Below are 19,361 nucleotides of genomic sequence, written 5' to 3'. Positions count from 1 at the left end.
TGCGGTACCAACCACTAAGCTCAGTGTCCATGAACCAAGCAGGGCAAAAGTGCTCTCTCTCTCTCATAACCGCCCTCGCCCCTCACCCTCCCCTCCGCCTGTGCCAAGTCCTCCAGCCACCCATAAGGTAGTAATTAACACCTCCATTCCCAAGTTATCAGCTCGCTGCTGTAAGGTCACACAGGCAGTTAAGTTGCAGAGACAGGGTGTGATAAGTTTGCTCCAAAACCCAAGGCATGGCTCTCGCTTGCCCACAGCCCAGGCACTCACTAGGTTCTTTGAGCCGCAGCTGGATGGCAGGGCTATCACTCTTGTCTCGCTTGATGCCCAGCACTTCCCGTTCCCATTCTCTCTCTCGGTTTTCCTCTTCAATTTGCCGCTCAGCTTGGGAACAAATCCGTAGCAGCCGTAAGCAGAGAATCTGGTGCAGCCGCATAAAGATATACCAGTTGTTATTGACGTAGAAGAGGTTGTACACTTCGTCCATCCCTCGCAATTTCTGAGCTGCTGTGTTACTAAAGAGGAGCTTGGATTTAGGGGGGCTGCCCCCAACACCGTTGTGCTTCTTGGCTGCTCCTGTGGCTTCGTCTACATCCATTTCTTCCTCCTCCTCCTCCTCCACATCGGAGAGATCACCTCTCTGAGCAAACAGCAGATCTGGAATGAAATGATGCATGATTTGCTTGATTTTATACTTGTCCTCCTTCTGAATTCCTGTTTGCCTCTTGACATGATGGATGATCAGGGCAGCGGCATCCTCCAGGATTTGCTTGTCTTCATAGGCGAGTGAGAGGTGTGGGCCAGCGGGGACATTTGCATTCTCTTCTGTGGCTTGTTCTTGCCTCTAATGGGACAGACACAAAAGCATCGTGTGATATGGCTACAACAACAATGAACAGGACTACACCAGCCACGCACGTTCTATTATGAACTACAGAGGCAGTTGTGGGTGAGTGTGTGTGTGTGTGTATGTGTATACAACTGTAATCGCAGCACACAGGTGAGGCAGAAGGATTGTAAGCCTTGGAGACACCCCCTTGACCTTAACAGTTATATGGTTCTTCACATACATAGGTAATGTGGAAGAGTTAACTTGATGCAGAAAAATTGGTACCTTGTAAGACTCTGAATGAGAACGGGGGCTGAGTTTAAAACACTTCCAGGGTAGAGTGTTTAGGTGCCTGTGTAATAACACTGAGAGTATTGGTGGTTAAGTTTATGTCAGAGCTCATTTGCTAAATTCTTTTTTTTTTTTGGGGGGGGGGGGCAGTCCTGGGGCTTGAACATAGGGTCTGGTCACTATCCCTGAGCTTCTTTTTGCTCAAGGCTTGCAGTCTACCACTTGAGCCACAGTGCTACTTCTAGCTTTTTCTGTGTATGTGGTACTGAGGAATTGAACCCAGGGATTCATGCGTGCTAGGCAAGCACTCTACCACTAAGCCACATTCCCAGCCCATGCTATATTCTTTTAAGAATGTGTGATCACAGTACCCTCATGTCCTAAGACTGTACACTAACAGAAAACACGACTCATCTTATTCATCTTTAGCTCCAAGACTATTTATAGTCCTGCTAATAAGTGTGCCGCGTCAATGAGGATTAGGTAGTTTGAGGTCAATGGTAAGTTTTAGAGCTGTGGTACAGAGCCATCATATTTAGGCAAGCAGACGGCAGGGGGCAAGAAGTGTACACTGAATCAGCAGCCCTGGAAAATCTTAATGCCTCTGTAACAAAGAATCTCCAGGAAGCAAAGCTATGAAAAAGATGAAGGCCAGCCCACAGGGGCCCGGGCCTGCCGGCTCACCTCATCGTATATGCTCTCGATCTCATTGAGCAAGCTCTTAGACCTCAGGACCTTCGTGTCGTTCTGCTTGAAGTTGATGCCTTGATGGTCTAGAGACTTCAAGTAGTATTTTTCATTTTGTTCTCGCCAAACCTTGTTAAAGCCTCTCTGAGCTTCTCGCCACTCTTCCTCTTTCATCTTCAACCTGCCGGGGAGAGGGAGATGTGAACACCATGTGGAAATTAAGAGACTAGGAAGGAGACATAAACCCCGATTACTTAAAAGATATGCAACATCTGGTGGGAATATTTATAACCTGAGATAAATATTTCCAAATAAAATAGTATGATGAATGACGACAGGGAACCACTCTTAGGTAGGACTTACTATGGGGAGATAATCTATCCTTAAGTCAGACATCTTAGCTACAATTATTTTTTTTTTCTTTCTTTCTTTTTTTTTTTAAGGTGCCAGTCTTGAAGCTTAAACTCAGGACTTTGAGCAATCACTTAGCATTTTTGCTCAAGGCTGGCACTCTACCACTTAACCCAAACCTCCAGTCATGGCTTTTTTATGGTTTATCTGCGTGGGCTGCTTCAAACTGCAGTCCTCCTAGCCATTTGAGCAGAAAGGATTACAATTATGGTGCCTGACTTACAATGACTAATGCTTAAAAAGTGTGGTTAAAGCTGGGTGCTGACGGCTCATGCCTATAATACCGGTTACTCAGGAGGCTGAGATCCAAGGAGGATCACAGTTCAAAGCCAGCCTACGCAGGAAAGTCTGTGAGACTCTTTATCTCCAATTCACTACCAGGAAACCAGAAGTGGCACTGTGGCTCAAGTGGTAGAGCACTTGCCCTGAGCTGCAGCTCAGGGACAGGCCAAGTTCAAGCCCTATGACTGACCAAAAAAAAAAAAAAAAAAAAAAGTGTAGTTAAGAAATGCAGCATTGGGGCTGGAAAGATGGCTCAGTGGTAGAGCGCTTGCCTTGAATGCATGAGGCCCTGGTGATTCCTCAGCACCACATAAGCAAAAAGAAAAAAGCCGGAAGTGGTGCTGTGGCTCAAGTGGTAGAGCGATAGATAGCCTTGAGCTGAAGAGCTGAGGGACAGTGCCCAGGCCCAGAGTTCAGGCCCCACGAACGGAATCCCCCCCCCCGCCCCAAAAAAGAAAGAAATGCAGCATTTTCCCCTAGTAAATTTGAAGCCGTGGGTTTGAACCCAACATCGTGAAAATAAAACAGAAGCACGCATTCTGGGGCTGAGAATGTGGCTGAGTGGTAGAGTGCTTGCCTAGCATGCATGAAGCCGTAGGTTTGATTCCTCAATATCACGTAAACAGAAAAGAAAAGCTGGAAGTGGAGCTGTGGCTCAAATGGTAGAGTGCTAGCCTGGAGCAAAAGCTCAGGGACAGGCCTCAGGTCCTCAGTTCGAGCCCCAGGAAGAGCAAAGTCTAAGAACAGAGAAATGAGCACGAAACTGTCGTCTTGGCTTGCTTGGGAGGCTTTGATCACAGTTGATGCTAATGCTCAAGATTATGATAAAAAATCAAACACAGCTGGGAGCTTGTGGCTCATGCCTGTCATCCTAGCTACTTAGGAGGCTGAGATCTGAGGATCATGGTTCAAAGCCAGCCCGGGCAGGAAAGTCCATAAGACTCTTATCTCCAGTTAACCACCAGAATCCAGAAATGGCGTTGTGGCTCAAGTGGTAGAGTGCTAGCCTTGAGCTGAAGAAAGAGACTCTTATCTCCAATGAACCAAGAAAAAGCTAGAAGTGCAGTTATGGCTCATGTGGCAGAGTATTGACAGGGAGTGGGAAAGTAAAGGAACAGCACCCCAACCCTGAGTTCAAACCACAGTATGGGCATTCAAACGCGCGTGTGCACATGCATGCATACTCACACACACACACACACACACAGAGGCTGTCACAAAGGACACACTGCTCACGCACCTTTTAAGAACAATTGGAACTGCGATGGAGGGGTTCTTCCTCAGCCCGTCGATAATGTCGGCTGCCTTGTCAGCGTATATCCTCTGGAGGGCTTTGCGGTGGATGACTTCTGACGTGCCCCCGAGGGTGTTGTCCAGGCGGAACTTGGCTTGCTCCTCAGCAGACAGGCGGGAGAGCTTTTTCTGTATTGCTTCCAGAACTCGGATTGTTGCCAGATTGGTCTCTAAGACGACATCAAGCTAGGGAAGAAGAAAAGAATGGCGCTCAGAACCCAAACCAGAAGAAAGTAGTGCTTAGAATAAGGTAGGGATCTAGCGGGGTCATAAATGCCAGATACCAGATACAGCTTATCAAATAGGACGAGCCACTGCCCGCACGTACTAGTCACACAGCACATTAAGCACAATGCCTAGCACAGGCCAACACACACCGAAGGCAGCTGAACAGCTATTACTGCTCTCCCAGCCAGCGATAGGGCTGCCTTAGGACAGCCAACCATAGGCTGGGGGCCTTACAGCAGAGACCCCAACTTATCACCTGAACTTGTGGGCACAGGGAACAAGAACACTCTCTTCAGCTTGATATAATAATGCTCCACAGACGCTAGCATTGATCATGGTTATTGACTTCTGTGAAATGACTGAGAAGTTCATAGATGCTATAGGCAACTATGACTAACCACCTACCAGTGGCCAACTGACAGAGAATTCTTCGTTCAAAACACACAAAATTGCTGAAGTGAAAAAAGCTCTTCGAAACTCAAAGGAGCCGGGCGCTGGTGGCTCATGCCTGTCATCCTAGCTACTCAGGAGGCTGAGATCTGAGGATCACAATTCAAAATCAGCTCAGGCAGGAAATGTCTGTGAGACTCTTATCTCCAATAAACCACCAGAAAACCAAAAGTTGCGTTATGGACCAAGTGGTAGAGCACTTGCCTTGAGCTGAAGAGCTGAGGGACAGCAAAAGTCCCAGAGCTCAAGCTCCATGACCAACCAAAAAAAAAAAAAAAAAAAAAAAAAAAAATTGATATGTTTGATGGTGGTCACTGTAAGCAGCACTTACAACACTGTGAGCCTTTGGTTCTTTAGTCTTAAACAGCCCATGCTCACAAACTATACTTAAGATACGCTTTCATTAATCTCATTTTCTCCCAATCCCCTAACTCCCAATGAACAAGGAGCTCATACCTCAAAACGTTCATCTTCACAACGGTAAATGTGCTCCTCATACTGAGTCTTCTTAGAACTGACAAAGGTGGAGTCTTCAGACCAGGAGGGGAAGGAAACCCAGGTATCGTTTAAAACCTTGGGGATAGAAAAAGAGAGACTGAGCCAGGTGCTGGTGGCTCACACCTGTAATCCTAGCTACTCAGGAGGCTGAGATCTTAGGATCTCAGTTTAAAGCCAGCCCAGGCAGGAAAGTCTGTGAGACTCTTATCTCCAATTACCCACCAGAAAATTAAAAGTGGTGCAGTGATAAAAATGGTAGAGTGCTTGCCTTGAGCTGAAGAGCACAGGGACAGTGCCCAAGAGTGCCCAGAGTTCAAGCCCCATGGCTGACCAAAAAAAGAAAAAAAAAGGAAAAAGAAAAGAGACTAAAACAAAACTCTACACGTTTCCGTTCCACTAAAAAGATACACAAGAAACTGAGCACTAGTGGCTCAAGCCTGTCACCCCAGCTACTCAGGAGGCTAAGATCTGAGGATCACAGATGGAAGCCAGCCTGGGTAGGAAAGTGTGTAAGACTCTGATTTCCAATGAACCATCAGAAAAACTGGATGTGGTACTGTGGGTCAAAGTGGTAGAGTGCCAGCCTTGAGAACAAAGAGCTCAGAGGACAGCACCCAGGCCGAGTTCAAGCCCCATGACCAAAAAAAAAAAAAAAAAGAGGATACTAGGAAGCAAAGAATTTTCCTTGTAGGTTGAAAACTGTCTCTGGAAGAACAGAGAAAGTCCTTGATCTCACCACTCAAAAAAAGGCTTGGCTTGTTCCCCACTACCTGCAGAGGAAGTGGGGGGCCATGCTGACCCTCACCCACCTCTTTGCAGAGTGGAGTCCGGCCCGTGCACTTGGGCTGCTGGTAGCTCTTTGGCAGGGCGCGGTAGCTGGAGCCCAGGCGCTTGCAGGATGCGTAATCGATCTCCATGGCGATGCCCTCTGTGGCACGTTCCTTTGGATAGCTCTCCAGGTGAACAGACTCCTTGTAGCCCAGAAAGTTTTTAAACCAATTAAACAATTCAGGGAATTTCCTGAAGAATCAAGCAAAACACTTGTGAGCAATGAGGCAATATGCATTTATTTGTAGGTTAGGTAGGCTAAGGGCTCCACGTTGGTCAGAACTCTACCATGGAGAACGAGCATCTTCATTCAGCACACTCTGCATGTGGGGCCCTGCTCCTTGCTGAAGGCTAGGTTAAAGGGGTAATGGAACACTGCAGCCAAACTAGGCAAAAGCCAGCCTTTCTTTGGATCTAGAGTATTGCTTCTGTGCTAACCCAATTCTTAGGTTGTCTGTCAATCACAGTCAAAATTATAGAGCCCTGGGGGAGATGTGTCTTGAAACATCCAGAATCGGCTAGATGATAAAAAGACCATCATTCCGGACGATTGGTCAGCCATGACACTGCAACATACACTGGGACAATTTTTTTCATCTTGAAGAGGTAAGATTGTATTTTATTTACACTGACATGAGTCAGCTGACATTACCGCAATTAATGTTGCCTATTACACATTCTTACAAACCAATCACTATCTCGTGTCCAAAGGAGAACTAGGTCTGCAGCCCTCAGTTCACATACCCTAGAAAAGGAGAGACCAGCTGCACCAGTTCAGCTCGGGAGATGACCTCCTGGTTGAAGATAACAAGACAGCGCAGGAAATTTTCATATGCCTCTGCACTGCGCAGAGCCTTTCGGACCTACAGAGACAATGCAGGAAAATGGTTACATGGAAAACCGAGGCTCTAGGTCACTTTTTTTTTTTTTTTGTAGTCAATTGTGGGGCTTGAACTCGGGGTCTGGGTGCTGTCCCTGAGCTCTTTTGCTCACGACTAGCACTATCACTTGGAACCACAGTGCTACCTCTGGTTTTCTGGTGGCTAACGGGAGGTAAGAGTCTCATGTACATTCATGCCCAGGTTAGCTTTTAACTGCAATCCTCAGATCTCAGCCTACTGAGTAGCTAGGATTACAGATGTGAGCTGTTGGTGCCCGGCCTAGATGACTTTTAAAACATCAGGAAATTGAACTGAGTGCTGTGTTCACACCTGCAGTCAGGAGGCTGAGAGATAAAGATCATAGTTGGATGCCTGGGTAGGCAGAAAAATCCAAGAGGCTCAGTTTCAATTAACCAACAAAGTGCCAGACTGGAGGCCATGACAAAAGTGGTAGAACACCAGCCAAGAGAAACAGAGAAAGCTGAGAAAGAGCACCAGAACTGAGTTCAAGTCCTGAAACAGCACAAAAAGAACTATTTTAGCCAGAATGATGTTGTAACGCTGTAATCTTAGCTACTTTGGAGGTCAAACTGGGATTACCACAGTTAGAGATCAATATAGTGGAAAGACTCTTTCTCAGCTAAGGACTAAGGTACAGTGGCACTCGACTATCATCTCAACTACAAAGGGAAGCACAGATTGGAGGATTATAGTCTAGATCAGCCTGTGCCTTAAAAGAGAGACCCTGCCTTGAAAACTACTGCCAAAAAGGCTGGCAGAATGACTCAAATGGTAGAGCCTCTGCCTAGCAAGCACGAGGCCCAGGTACTGTTCAAACCACAGTACCACATACACACCCCTACACATACCCACAAAACAACAGAAAACAAAAAGACTTCTGTGCGTTCACACGCAGAGAGACAGAAAGCTACATGAAGCTGAAGATTATGGAGCCTCAAAGACTGTGAAGAAATCAATCCTCAGCCACATCCAAATATCCACGTGGGAACACCAAATGCCTTCCAAACACCTTCTGAGACGAGCACCACAGTTTCTGTGAGGTTCTGTCTGGTTCCACCATGGACAATGTTATCATGTCACAAGGGACTTCACAAAACCAACACAGAAAATGCTATTTATCTTATCAACTTGTGCTAATACTTGTAGAAGCTGAAAAGGATCTACAACGTGGAAAATATGGCAGAGTGTTTGCCTGCCCTGTACAAAAGCAAGGAAGCAAACAGAAAAAAAAAAAATTCTAGGCTTGGCACCAGGGGCTCATGCCTTTAATCCTCACTACTCAGGGTGCTGAGATCTGAGAAGGTTCAAAGCCAACCCAGAAAGTCCACGATACTCTTTATCTCCAGTTAAAGACAAAAAGCAGAAGTGGACTTATGATTCAAGTGGTAGAGCACTAGTCTTGAGCAAAATGGCTATAGGAGAGTGCCCAGGCCCTGAGTTCAAGCCCCAGGACTAGTGCCTGCACAAGCTGCAGTCACACACGCTGCACTCACACTTCTGAACAGCGGGATCTTTTTGAAATTATTATTATTATTATTTTTTTTTTTTTTTTTGTCGGTCATGGGGCTTGAACTCCGGGCCTGGGCGTTGTCCCTCAGCTCTTCAGCTCAAGGCGAGCGCTCTACCACTTGAGCTACAGCGCCACTTCCGGTTTTCTGGTGGTTTATTGGAGATAGGAGTCTCACGGTCTCTCCTGCCCGGGCTGGCTTTGAACCGCGATCCTCAGATCTCAGCCTCCTGAGTAGCTAGGATTACAGGCGTGAGCCACCAGCGCCCGGCTGAAATTATTTATATTAACAGCAATTCTTATCCATTACTCACCTTATCAAAAAATAATGATTCTGTTCCAACCCCGTGCTTACTGGCATCTACCATTGAGGAATCCTTTAGACTCAGGAGTTTGGGCTTCTTCTGCGAAGGAGAAATATAAACATGTGAGACTCAGGGAATGGATTTCCCTGCATTTTATGCCACATCTGCTGAAGAGTTCCATCCCAGAGCCCACCATGGATGAATAATCTGGAACAGGTGAGAATTCAAGCCCCCGACCCACTTTACACCCTAAAAGATTTCTACTTTCACTTCTATTTTAGTTTTCCTGTCCATTTTCCTCATCCAATGCTCACAGATCATTCCACTCCCCAAATCTCTAACCTTTCTTAAGTAACATTTTAATTTAAAAATATTCAAAAAGTAGCGCTTTCCTAATACAAAAAATAACCATGTTATCATCAGTATATACACAAACTTAACAGTGCTTTGAAAAGGGGATGAACTAGACCTGTGGTGTAACTCCAGCCAACCTCTCACGATTGGTGAAGAAAGGCACCACTTTATAAGCAGCAGCACATTTGCCACGGCCTCAGAGGACACGTTCGTGGGGCCCGCAGCCTTGTTTACGCTGCCCACGGAATGCAGGTGGAGAATTTATATTCTCCCAATGCTTCCACCTGTGGGTTGTGGCGCGTGGGAGCTCCATAGAAGATCCCAGTGAAGCCCACCGGCACAGCTGAGGCTTGCTACCCACACACTGCAATGTGGTATCTGAAGCTTCCACTCATTGAATGGCGCTCCACCATCTGAGTCATGCCGCCAACCCCAATCCTAACACTCTTTACTGAAGTGAGAAAACAAAAAAAGGAGTGCTTCGAAAGTGTTGGCAACACCTAGTGTATCACCCACTTGTTCAAAGTGTGTCTCTCCAAACTCTGCAGACAGGTCACCTCTTCTACATTACACCCTGCTTTAGAATTCCCAGAAAAACCTGGATATTCAGTGACCAACCTCGCCCTCTCCACATCACCACAGCACCACACTGAAAAGGGAGCAAGCCTGTGAGTTTGTGCAGTCAGCTAGTGCTGAGTAAGAGGCATCATGTGCTGGTTACAAACAGGCACTGGAGGCCTCTCGTGGCTACAGCCAAAGTTCCTGCCTCAGAGGTGCAGAGAGCGGGAAGGCCTGGTGAGGTCCACACACTGGTGCGTGGACAGAGACCAGTGAGACGTCACAGTGCCTGCGCTAGACCGCACTTGGAGGACCTCAGAGGCCACATTATTTGTTTCTAGAAAACTCAAGAATCCTCTTTCTTCATACAAGGTAGGTTTAAAGAAGAAAATAAGAAAAAAATTACAAAGCCAGAAATCTTTGGTAAACAAAATAAGATGACTACTCTTAGCAAAGAGAGAAACATAGTTTAAAAAGCACTCTAGCGGGATGCTGGAGGCTCACACCTGTCATCCCAGCTACTCAGGAGGCTGACATCTGAGGATCGCGGTTCAAAGCCAGCCCGGGCAGGAAAGTCTGAGAGACTCTTACCTCCAATTAACCACCAGAAAAGCGGAAGTGGAGCTGTGGCTCAAGGCACTCACCTTGAGCTGAAGGGCTGAGGGACAGTGCCCCAAGCCGAGTTCAAGCCCCACGACCAACAACAACAAAAAATCCAACAAGAATCCCAGTAATAGGTGCTATCCTGACATTCCTTTTGGAAAAGAGCTAAGCAGCTCTGCACCAAGCTTTTGTGATCTCTTCACTAGCTCTGGATGTTCAGAAGTGGGCCTACACCCGCAGCATCGGCACCTGTGCCCACCCTCTGCCAGTTCACCTTCACAGGGGGGGTGGCACCCGTCCCGGAGTGCCTGCGGATCTGGCAGCCATTCTGGCTGGGCCTCTGGGGCTTGTTGTTCAGCTGCGGCTTCTTCACAGTGCCTCCATGGTCGTTCCTCACGGAATCCACCTTCTCAGCTGTGGTTTTGCTTAGAAGCTGATGGAGACAAATGCGAGAGAGGAAGGCTCTGATCAAAGCAAGCACAGTCTGGGCAAAGTCCCTTGGTGGTTCAGTCTGTCCTACTTCGCTAGAACAACAGTTCTCAACACTGCAGATGTTGGGAACGGAACTTACCACAGAACTGTTGGCATCTGGAAGGAACTGTCCAAACTCAGACAGCAGGTCTTCCTGGTTTTTGAAGAGCCGGGCCACCTGGGCATACACCTCTTGCTCTGTTAGGGCTGGAGTGTAGTTCCCTCCTGCCTCCTTAGCGTTCCGCTGCTCTTTCTGAGGAGTCATAATCAAGAAGACACCATTTGAGAGGGCCACCATTTCCTAACACACATTCAGGATACTCTGGGATATTTACTGGGCCTATGGTGTGTGATCTACTTGGGCTGCACTAAAGAAAGTCTAATGTGGGCTGGGAAGGTGGCTCAGTGGTAGAGCGCTTGCCTTGCATGCCTTAGAGCGCTTGCCTTGCATGCCTTAGAGCGCTTGCCTTGCATGCCTAAGGCCCTAGGTTCGATTCCTCAGCACCACATAAGCAAAAAGAAAAAAGTCGGAAGTAGCACTGTGGCTCAAATGGTAGAATACTAGCCTTGAGCTGAAGAGCTGAGGGACAGCGCCACGGCCGGCCCAGAGTTCAGGCCCCACGACCGAACCTCGAACCTCCCACCTTCCCGCCCCCCCCACATAAAAAGTCTAATGTTCTTTTTTTTTTTTTGGTCAGTCATGGGGCTTGAACTCTGGGCCTGGGCACTGTCCCTCAGCTCTTCGGCTCAAGGCTAGCGCTCTACCACTTGAACCATAGCACCACTTCTGGTTTTCTGGTGGTTTATTTGAGATAAGAGTCTCATGGACTTTGCTGCTCCGGCTGGCTTCGACCTGCGATTCTCAGACCTCAGCCTCCTGATTAGCTAGGATTACAGGCGTGAGCCACCAGCGCCCGGCTCTAATGTTCTTTTTTTTATTCTTTTTTTTTTCTTTTCTGGCTTAGGGATTGAACTCAAGGGCCTCACAGTACGTGAGCTATATACCTCCAGACCCTAAGAAAGTGCTCTTTTAAAAACTCATTTTGGCTGCAGTCTTTCAAGTTGAGAAAGAAGATGACAGAGGACAATTAACTTCTTTTATAACTACAGAAATGGCCAGGTGCCAGTGGCTCATGCTTGTAATCTTCACTAATTCAGGAGGCTGAGATCTGAGGATCATGGTTCAAAACCAGCCCAGTCAGGAAAGTCCGTTAAGACTTTTTTTTTTGGTCAGTCGTGGGGCTTGAACTCTGGGCTTGGGCACTGTCCCTGCGCTCTTCAGCTCAAGGTGAGTGCTCTACCACTTGAGCCACAGCACCACTTCCGGTTTTCTAGTGGTTAACTGGAGGTAAGAGTCGCACGGACTTTGCTGCCTAGGCTAGCTTTGAACCGTGATCCTCAGATCTCAGCCTCCTGAGTAGCTAGGATTACAGGCGTAAGCCACCGTCGCCGGTCACCCAGCTCCGTAAGACTTTTTTTTTTTTTTTTTTTTTTTTGGGTCCAGTCGTGGGGCCTGAACTCTGGGCCTGGGCGCTGTCCCTCAGCTCTTCAGCTCAAGGCTAGCGCTCTACCACTTGAACCACAGCGCCACTTCCGGCTTTTTTGTTTTTGCTTATGTGGTGCTGAGGAATCGAACTCAGGGCCTCAGGCCTGCAAGGCAAGCGCTCTACCACTGAGCCACCTTCCCAGCCCTCCGTAAGACTTTTATCTTCAATAAACCACCATAAAAGCCAGAAGTAGTTCTGTGGCTAGCCTTGAGCCAAATCAGCTCAGGGATAGCATCCAGGCCCTGTTCAAGTGCCAGGACTGGCAACAAACAAACAAAAAATAACCTACAGAATATGAGTACCTCAACTAATAAAACATAATTAAGGAAATTTCTCCTTCCGCAACTGTAAAATAACCTAACTACGTAAATTGTCCTTTAACTTCCTAGATAAAACAAGGCATTCATTTCACAGGTCTAGGGCTTTAATAAATCCTGAATGGAAGCTGGGAGCTGGTGACTCACACCTATAATCCTACTACTCAGGAGGCTGAGCTCCCAAGGATCTCGGTTCAAAGTGAGCCTGGACTAACAAACCCAAGAGACTATCTCCAGTTAGCCAGCAAAAAACTGGAAATAAAAGGCATAGATCAAGTGGTTGAGTCTTGAGGGGGAAAAGCCAAGAGCACAAGCTCTTGTACACACCATCCTTTCTAATTGCGACAAGGCATGCAAGTAAAACCTGCTTCATTGAACACACATCAGCCTAGTGTGTCTGACTGATTCATCTCTAGAAGAGTCAAGGAGCATCACATGCAGTAAAGTTCTTGGATCAGCTGTTCTCAGAGATAACCTGGAGAAGACAGGCTGAAAGAGCAACTCACTTACCTGGTATGTGTGCAAAATCTCCAGGAATGCTTTGTAGATGTCTGGCTGGCCCTGGAATCGGTTCTTGATCTTATTGACATAGTTGATGGCATGATTAAACTCCACAGGCTGATTGTTCTGCAAGGATGGGGCCGAGCCCAGGGAGATTGTCACTGGGGTGTGGGGCTGGACAGGTGGAGAGCGTGGGGACGCGTACGGCGGCAGCGGGGGCGTCTGCTGGCTGGCTGGAGTATGTGCTTGGAGTTGGGAAGGCTAAAAAGAAAACAGTCTTTATTCTCTTCCGGAGCATAGATGCTTTGCTATAGGGAAAGACAATTCAAACTAAAAAGGAACAGGGTGTCTGCTGAACTGATTCCCTTTATTTACTGAGGCAATCCCACAATTTTTCTTTCTTGTCAATCCTGGGGCTTGAACTCAAGGGCTTGGGCTCTGAGATTTTTTTTCCTCTCAAGCCTAGTGCTCTACCACTTGAGCTCCACTTCTAGTTTTGTTTTGTTTTTTAATGGTTAACTGAGATAAGAGTCTCATGGTCTTTTCTGCCCAACTTGGCTTTGAACAACAATTCTCGTAGCTCAGCCTTGAGTAGTGAGAATTATAGGCATGAGCCACTGGCTCCTGACAGGCCCACAATTTTAACCCAACTCAAATCACAGTGTGTGGCAAGAGATGTAGAAGGCACACACATTATGATAGGAATTATCTTAACATGTCTAAATACTGCTAGGTGTAGGTAGCTCACACCTGTAATCCTAGCTAGTTAGGAGGCTGAGATCTGAGGATCATGGTTCAAAGCTGGCCTGGACGTCTAAATAATACCTTAAGACTAGCTTACCACCTCTAATAATGGGGAAGAATTCTTCATATTCACTTTTTGAGCTCACTAAAAAAGAAAAAGTGATTTTTACACAGATTTTTCATGCCAGTACCCTCACATCAAAACAAGTCCGAGATCAGCTCTCTGCAATAAAACTATCTGAGAGACTGCAAGTGGTCCTCTGTGCCACAGCCACTAGCCGCTTGTGACTGAGTACATAAAATGTAGTAGAGCAAATGAAAAAGTAAACTTATCTAACTTAATGGAGACCGTTTATCTTGCTAGTACCTACTCTATCACATGTGTAGTTCTTAATTAAGAACATCCCGTCATTAAACTTTCTACTTTTTTGGTATGTCCCAATCTGGCAAATGAGTAAATCATATAAAATGATAAACATGTGGGTAGTAGCCTAATTGGAACACGATTAAGATGATCAGGTCTTAAGTTCTCACTCAAGTTTTTCTGCTCAATTGGTGCCCTACCACTAGAGCCACAGCTCTATTTCTGGCTTTTTGTTGATTAATTGGAGAGAAGAACCTCACATTTGTCTGCCTAGAGGCAGGTGTGGAACCAAGGTTCTCAAATCTCCTGAGTAGGTAAGAGACATAGACTTCTGGCTAAGATTCTATCTGAAGATCAAGGTTTGAAGCTTGGGCAGGAAAGTCCATGAGACTCTAACTACCTTGGTAGTTAATTCTACCAGAGTGGAACTGTAGCTCAAGTGGTAGAGTGCTAGCCTTGAGCAAAAAAGCTCAGGGACAGAGACAGTGCCCAGGCGCTGATCTTCAGCCCTGAGACCAGCACAGATATACACACACAATCACACACGCACTCTCTATTTCTCTTTCTCTGTATCTTGGCTGCCATCCCTGATCACCATCATGCCACGCGTGGTTTCAGACCTAAAGCAATGCTGCCACAGAATCATGGACTCTAAATTCAGACTGAATCATGAGCAAAGTAAATCTTTCCTGGTCTAAATGGACAAGAACAAAAGCTTGCTATGATGTCAAAGTACTACACACAAAGCCCACTGCCACCTGCTAGCATGTATGTGAACTACCAAAGACAGAAGAGCTGGAGACCAAAGATGTCCACAGCATGTTACTGTTTAAGTAGGTGTCCACGTAATCACTTGTCTCCATCTTCTTTATGAAATAAGTTTTCTAACCTGTGATCTGTTAAGAGTCAAGCCTTATAAGGGTGGCTTCCTAAGGGGATGCATTTCATGTGAGGCTTTGGTTTCCAAATGCTCACCTTGCTGACTTTGGTGGCTGGGGGCTGAGGGCTGGGCTGGGCGGGAGCCGGGGCAGACTGTGCTGAAGGCTGGGAAGGATGCTGGGGCGGTGGCTGAGGCTGGGGCTGGATGCCATGGGTGGGGATCTGATGAACCTGGCCGGGAGTTGTCACGTTCACCATGTCATTCGTTTGCACCTCAATTTTATAGCCAGGAGGCAGGAAGGTGTTGAAGCCCATGATCAGGTCGGGGTGGCCTTTGAATAGTTGTGACACCCGGCTGATCACTCCCGGAGTATCGATGCTGACGAATAAAAGGAGAAAAGTGAGAAATGGCAAGCTCAACAACGAAATTCTCAAAAGGAAAAAAGAAAAAAAAAGGAAGAGCAACCTGCCTATTATTATAACATCACATAAAAGTTACTTAGCTTTAGTTCCAGAGGCTTAGTCAGAATTTTGAACAAAATATACATTCACAGCAACTATGTAATGAAGCCAATACAAACAGTGAATATAAAGGTGCAATTCTCAAACAAAGCCCCATCTTTGATCCACCAGTATAACTCATTTACTGGCATCAGTCTAAATGGTTCAGATTAGTTTATGCTTTACAATGGTGAACCATGCCCGAATACAGGTATCTATTTTGTTTTATAACTAAATATATACCTTAGTATGCCTGCTTTCAGCCATAAATACATGAGTATTTAACATACTTGTAATCATATTTAATATGTTGACTGTTTGCTGGGGGCGCAGGGTGGGGGTGGGGGTGGAACTCCTTGCCAGGTTTTTTCACTCAAGGCTGGCTCACTACAGCTTGAGCTACACCTCTGCCTCCCCCTCCCCCAGGCTATCTTAAACCAACAAAAGATCAAGTAGCCTAAGCCATTCCCTAATTAAATGAAGCACCCTGACAAAGTTTAGTGAAAATGTACCAATAGGGAGAAAAACATCCACTAACTATAATTTATATGGAAAAAAAACCCCAAATGTACAAATATATAATTTTTAAGACATGACCTGAAAAAAAAATCCCTGAAAAAATACTCAGGAGATTAAAGTTATACTATCTAATAATCAATATGCCATGAACAAAAACCACAAGCAAATCTCTTACCTCTGAGATTTAAACTCCTTCATGATGTCAAGGAAATCATTGTAGACCTGTGGTTGACTGCCGAACTGCAGCTTTACCTGGTCGAGATAGGACAGCGCATCCTCCACCTGAGAGGATAAATCCCAGAGTTACAGTTACAGAGGGAATACATGTGCAGCCACTGGAAACAAATCACATGAGCCTTCAAAAAAAACCTCAAAGCAGTGAATGCAACAGAATATGTAAAAAGCATTAAAAAATCAGCACAGATGACAATAACAACAAAAATCTTAAAAAAAAAAATCAACTCGTAAAACTGCACTTTGCCTTAGATAGTTCTAGAAGGAATAACCAGTGACTAACAGTCACAGGAAGCCACTGTCAAAGTATTCATCTAAGTATCTATTAAGATAGATCACAGAAGACCCCATGTAGGCACTAGAGAAGTTTGAGGCTCTACGCACTGGGGTGAGCAGATAAGCACTGAAGGCTCAGAGCAAGGCTGCACATATCACTCTTCCTGCAGGAATGTGGACCAGCTAGGACGGGATGTGTTGACTGAGATACAGGAGAGCACAAGCTAGCAAAAGTGAAGACAAGCAAGAATATCATGTGGTTGGACTTAGAAAACCAGAACATTTAGTTTGGCTGGAAGGTAAGATTTGGTAGGAAGATAAAAGAGAGATGAGAAAAGAAGGATCTACATCCTGAAAGGCCTTGTAAACTTTGCATCTTAATATTTTGTTGTTGTTGGTGGTGGTTGTGGGGCTTGAACTCTGGGCCTGGGCGCTGTCCCTGCACTCTTCAGCTCAAGGCTAGCACTCTACCACTTGAGCTACAGCGCCACTTCTGATTTTCTGGTGGTTTATTGGAGATAAGAGTCTCACGGACTTTCCTGTCCAGGCTGGCTTTGAACCGTGATCCTCAGATCTCAGCCTCCTGAGTAGCTAGGATTACAGGCGTGAGCCACCAGCGCCCGGCTTTAAGATTTTTATCATATGCTTTTTTTTTTTGGTCAGTGCTGGGGCTGGAAATCATGGCCTAGATGCTGTCCCTGAGCCTCTTTGTGCTCAAGGCTAGTGTTCTTCCACTGAGCAACAGTGCCACGTGCTTAATGTGGCCACAGGGAGGAAAAAAACTGCCCAATCACAGTGGTAATAACTGGGAAACTCAGGTAAGAACAGGAACTTGGTCAAAGTAACAGAACTCTCAGATTGTAAAGCTTTTGAAGAAGAAGCAGCTGGGCACTGGTGGCTAACATCTGTAATCCCAGCTGCTCAGGAAGCTGACATGAGCACTGCTGAGGAGGGAGGGCTCAGGATCTCAGTTCAAGGGAGGAACTAGTATGGGACCTCGTTGCCCTCCTACCTTCTGCTACATAGAAGGGCACTTGTGCAGAAGCACCTCAACCACAGGTGTGCTTAAAGGAACTCTCTTGGGCAAAGAATTGACCATCACCCAACAGTGAATGGCTCTTGGATTCTGAAGTCATGATTTCTATGAGAAATAGATGTTGGCTATTTATAAATTACTCAGTCTCAAGTATTCTGATAAACCAAGCCTAATGAATTGAGAGCACCATTGTTACAAGATGGATGTAATGGTGTATACTTTGGTCTATACTTATAGTCCCCCACATACCCTATTTTGTTGTTGGTGGGCGTCATGAGGCCAAGGCTAGTGCTCTACCACTTTAAGCCACAGCTCTACTTCCAGTTTTCTAGAGGTTAACTGGAGATTAAGAGTAATGGATTTTCTTGCCCCAGCTGGCTTTGAACCACAGTCCTCAGATCTAAGCCTCCTAAGTAGCTGGGATTACAGGCATGACAAGAAATGTCAGCTCTGCCTGAGTTACTCTATACACTCAAAAGCCCTTCCTCACCAGTGTGTGGAATATGGAGCTCAATCCACATTACATACCCCAGCGAGGCAGACTCATTTGTAATACTCAAGCCACAAACTGCAGACAGTTCCCCATTCTCAGGGCACACGCGCCAAGACTCTCAGTGAATGCTGGTTGGTACTCAGTAACGAACACTTTGTATACTATGTCTTCCCATGCATACTTAATATTTTAACAACTATTTTTCTTTGTGCCAGTCCTGGGTCTGTGTCCTGTTCCTGAGGTTTTGTGTTCAAGGCTAGCGTAGCACTCTATCCAGCTCTATTTTCAAGATCTAACATTTTTAAACTTTAAATTTATATCTTGTACATGATCATAAATTTTATGATCAGGGAAAAAACTGAACTCTAGGACACTGATAGCAACAGTCACGTAAGTAATGCTCAAGTAAAAAGGAGAGATGAGGTTAGCTCCTCACTTCTGAATTGCCTCAGGGAAACGAAAGCATGCACACAGCAGGACAGATGCAAGCCCTGACATTCACAGGGATAGTTTCCCCAAATTTTATTATAAAGTTAGGCTCAAATAGAGCATGTGTTTACTAAGGATGGATCTCAAGATGCCAACAAGGCCAGCTACTCAGAGGTAGGAATAAAAAGATTAAATCTGAGGGAAGGAATGGTAAGGGGAAAAACAGAGGATGTTAACAATGCTCAATAGGAAATGGACTCATTACTTTACTCATGTAACTGTAATCCCTCTGTACAGTATCTTTACAATAAAAAACATATTTAGGAGAAAAAAAGATTAAATCCTTGTCGGGCGCCCACGGCTCACGCCTGTAATAGCAGCTACTCAGGAGGCTGAAATCTGAGAGCTGAGATCTGAGGATTATGGTTCAAAGCCAGCACAGACAGGGAAGTCCGTGAGACTCATATCCAATTAGTTACCAAAAAAGCCAACACTGGAATTGTGGCTCAAGTGGTAGAGCACCAGTCTTGAGCAAAAAAGCTTAGGGACAGTGTCCAGACTCTCAGCGTAAGCACCAGGACTGGCAAAAAACAAAACAAAACAAAACAAAACAAAACAAAAAACCAAAAAACCAACAAATAAAAAAAAAAAACCCACCTGGGGCTGGGAAGGTGGCTCAGTGGTAGAGCACTTGCCTTGCATGCTTGAGGCCCTGGGTTCGATTCCTCAGCACCACATAAGCAAAAAGAAAAAAGCCGGAAGTGGCGCTGTGGCTCAAGTGGTAGAGCACTAGCCTTGAGCTGAAGAGCTGAGGGACAGCGCCCAGGCCCAGAGTTTAGGCCCCACGACCGGACCCAAAAAAAATGAAAATAAATAAAAATAAATAAATAAAAAGCATTAAACCCTGAACTTTACAGTCTATTTTGTATGAAAATAGCCTTTCAATTCTGGTCTAAGGATCATGTGTTCATTCTTGAGTATATTCTTCTTTGGATCAGGCACTGTGCTAAAATAGGAAATAAAG

At 45.8% G+C, this 19,361-nt stretch overlaps 1 protein-coding gene across 2 annotated transcripts in view; it reads right to left on the bottom strand.

The window, feature by feature from the left end:
• Sin3a (SIN3 transcription regulator family member A) overlaps window positions 1-19,361 on the bottom strand; it is a 49,486-nt gene that overhangs the window by 14,246 nt on the left and 15,879 nt on the right. For both annotated transcript variants that reach the window (XM_070042852.1, XM_070042851.1), the window contains exons 4-15: window positions 16,045-16,151; window positions 14,946-15,228; window positions 12,872-13,123; window positions 10,598-10,750; window positions 10,301-10,459; window positions 8,521-8,610; window positions 6,542-6,660; window positions 5,779-5,989; window positions 4,928-5,044; window positions 3,741-3,979; window positions 1,805-1,988; window positions 271-844 (exon numbers count right to left, since the gene is read on the bottom strand). In XM_070042852.1, coding sequence (XP_069898953.1) covers window positions 271-844; window positions 1,805-1,988; window positions 3,741-3,979; window positions 4,928-5,044; window positions 5,779-5,989; window positions 6,542-6,660; window positions 8,521-8,610; window positions 10,301-10,459; window positions 10,598-10,750; window positions 12,872-13,123; window positions 14,946-15,228; window positions 16,045-16,151 — 2,488 coding nt within the window. The remainder of the gene's footprint in view (window positions 1-270; window positions 845-1,804; window positions 1,989-3,740; window positions 3,980-4,927; window positions 5,045-5,778; window positions 5,990-6,541; window positions 6,661-8,520; window positions 8,611-10,300; window positions 10,460-10,597; window positions 10,751-12,871; window positions 13,124-14,945; window positions 15,229-16,044; window positions 16,152-19,361) is intronic.

This window comes from Dipodomys merriami, unplaced genomic scaffold (genome assembly GCF_024711535.1).
Source record: "Dipodomys merriami isolate MVZ:Mamm:240054 unplaced genomic scaffold, mDipMer1.0.p SCAF_33, whole genome shotgun sequence".
NCBI classification, from domain to species: domain Eukaryota; kingdom Metazoa; phylum Chordata; class Mammalia; order Rodentia; family Heteromyidae; genus Dipodomys; species Dipodomys merriami.
This window is presented reverse-complemented; position numbering and strand designations above follow the sequence as displayed.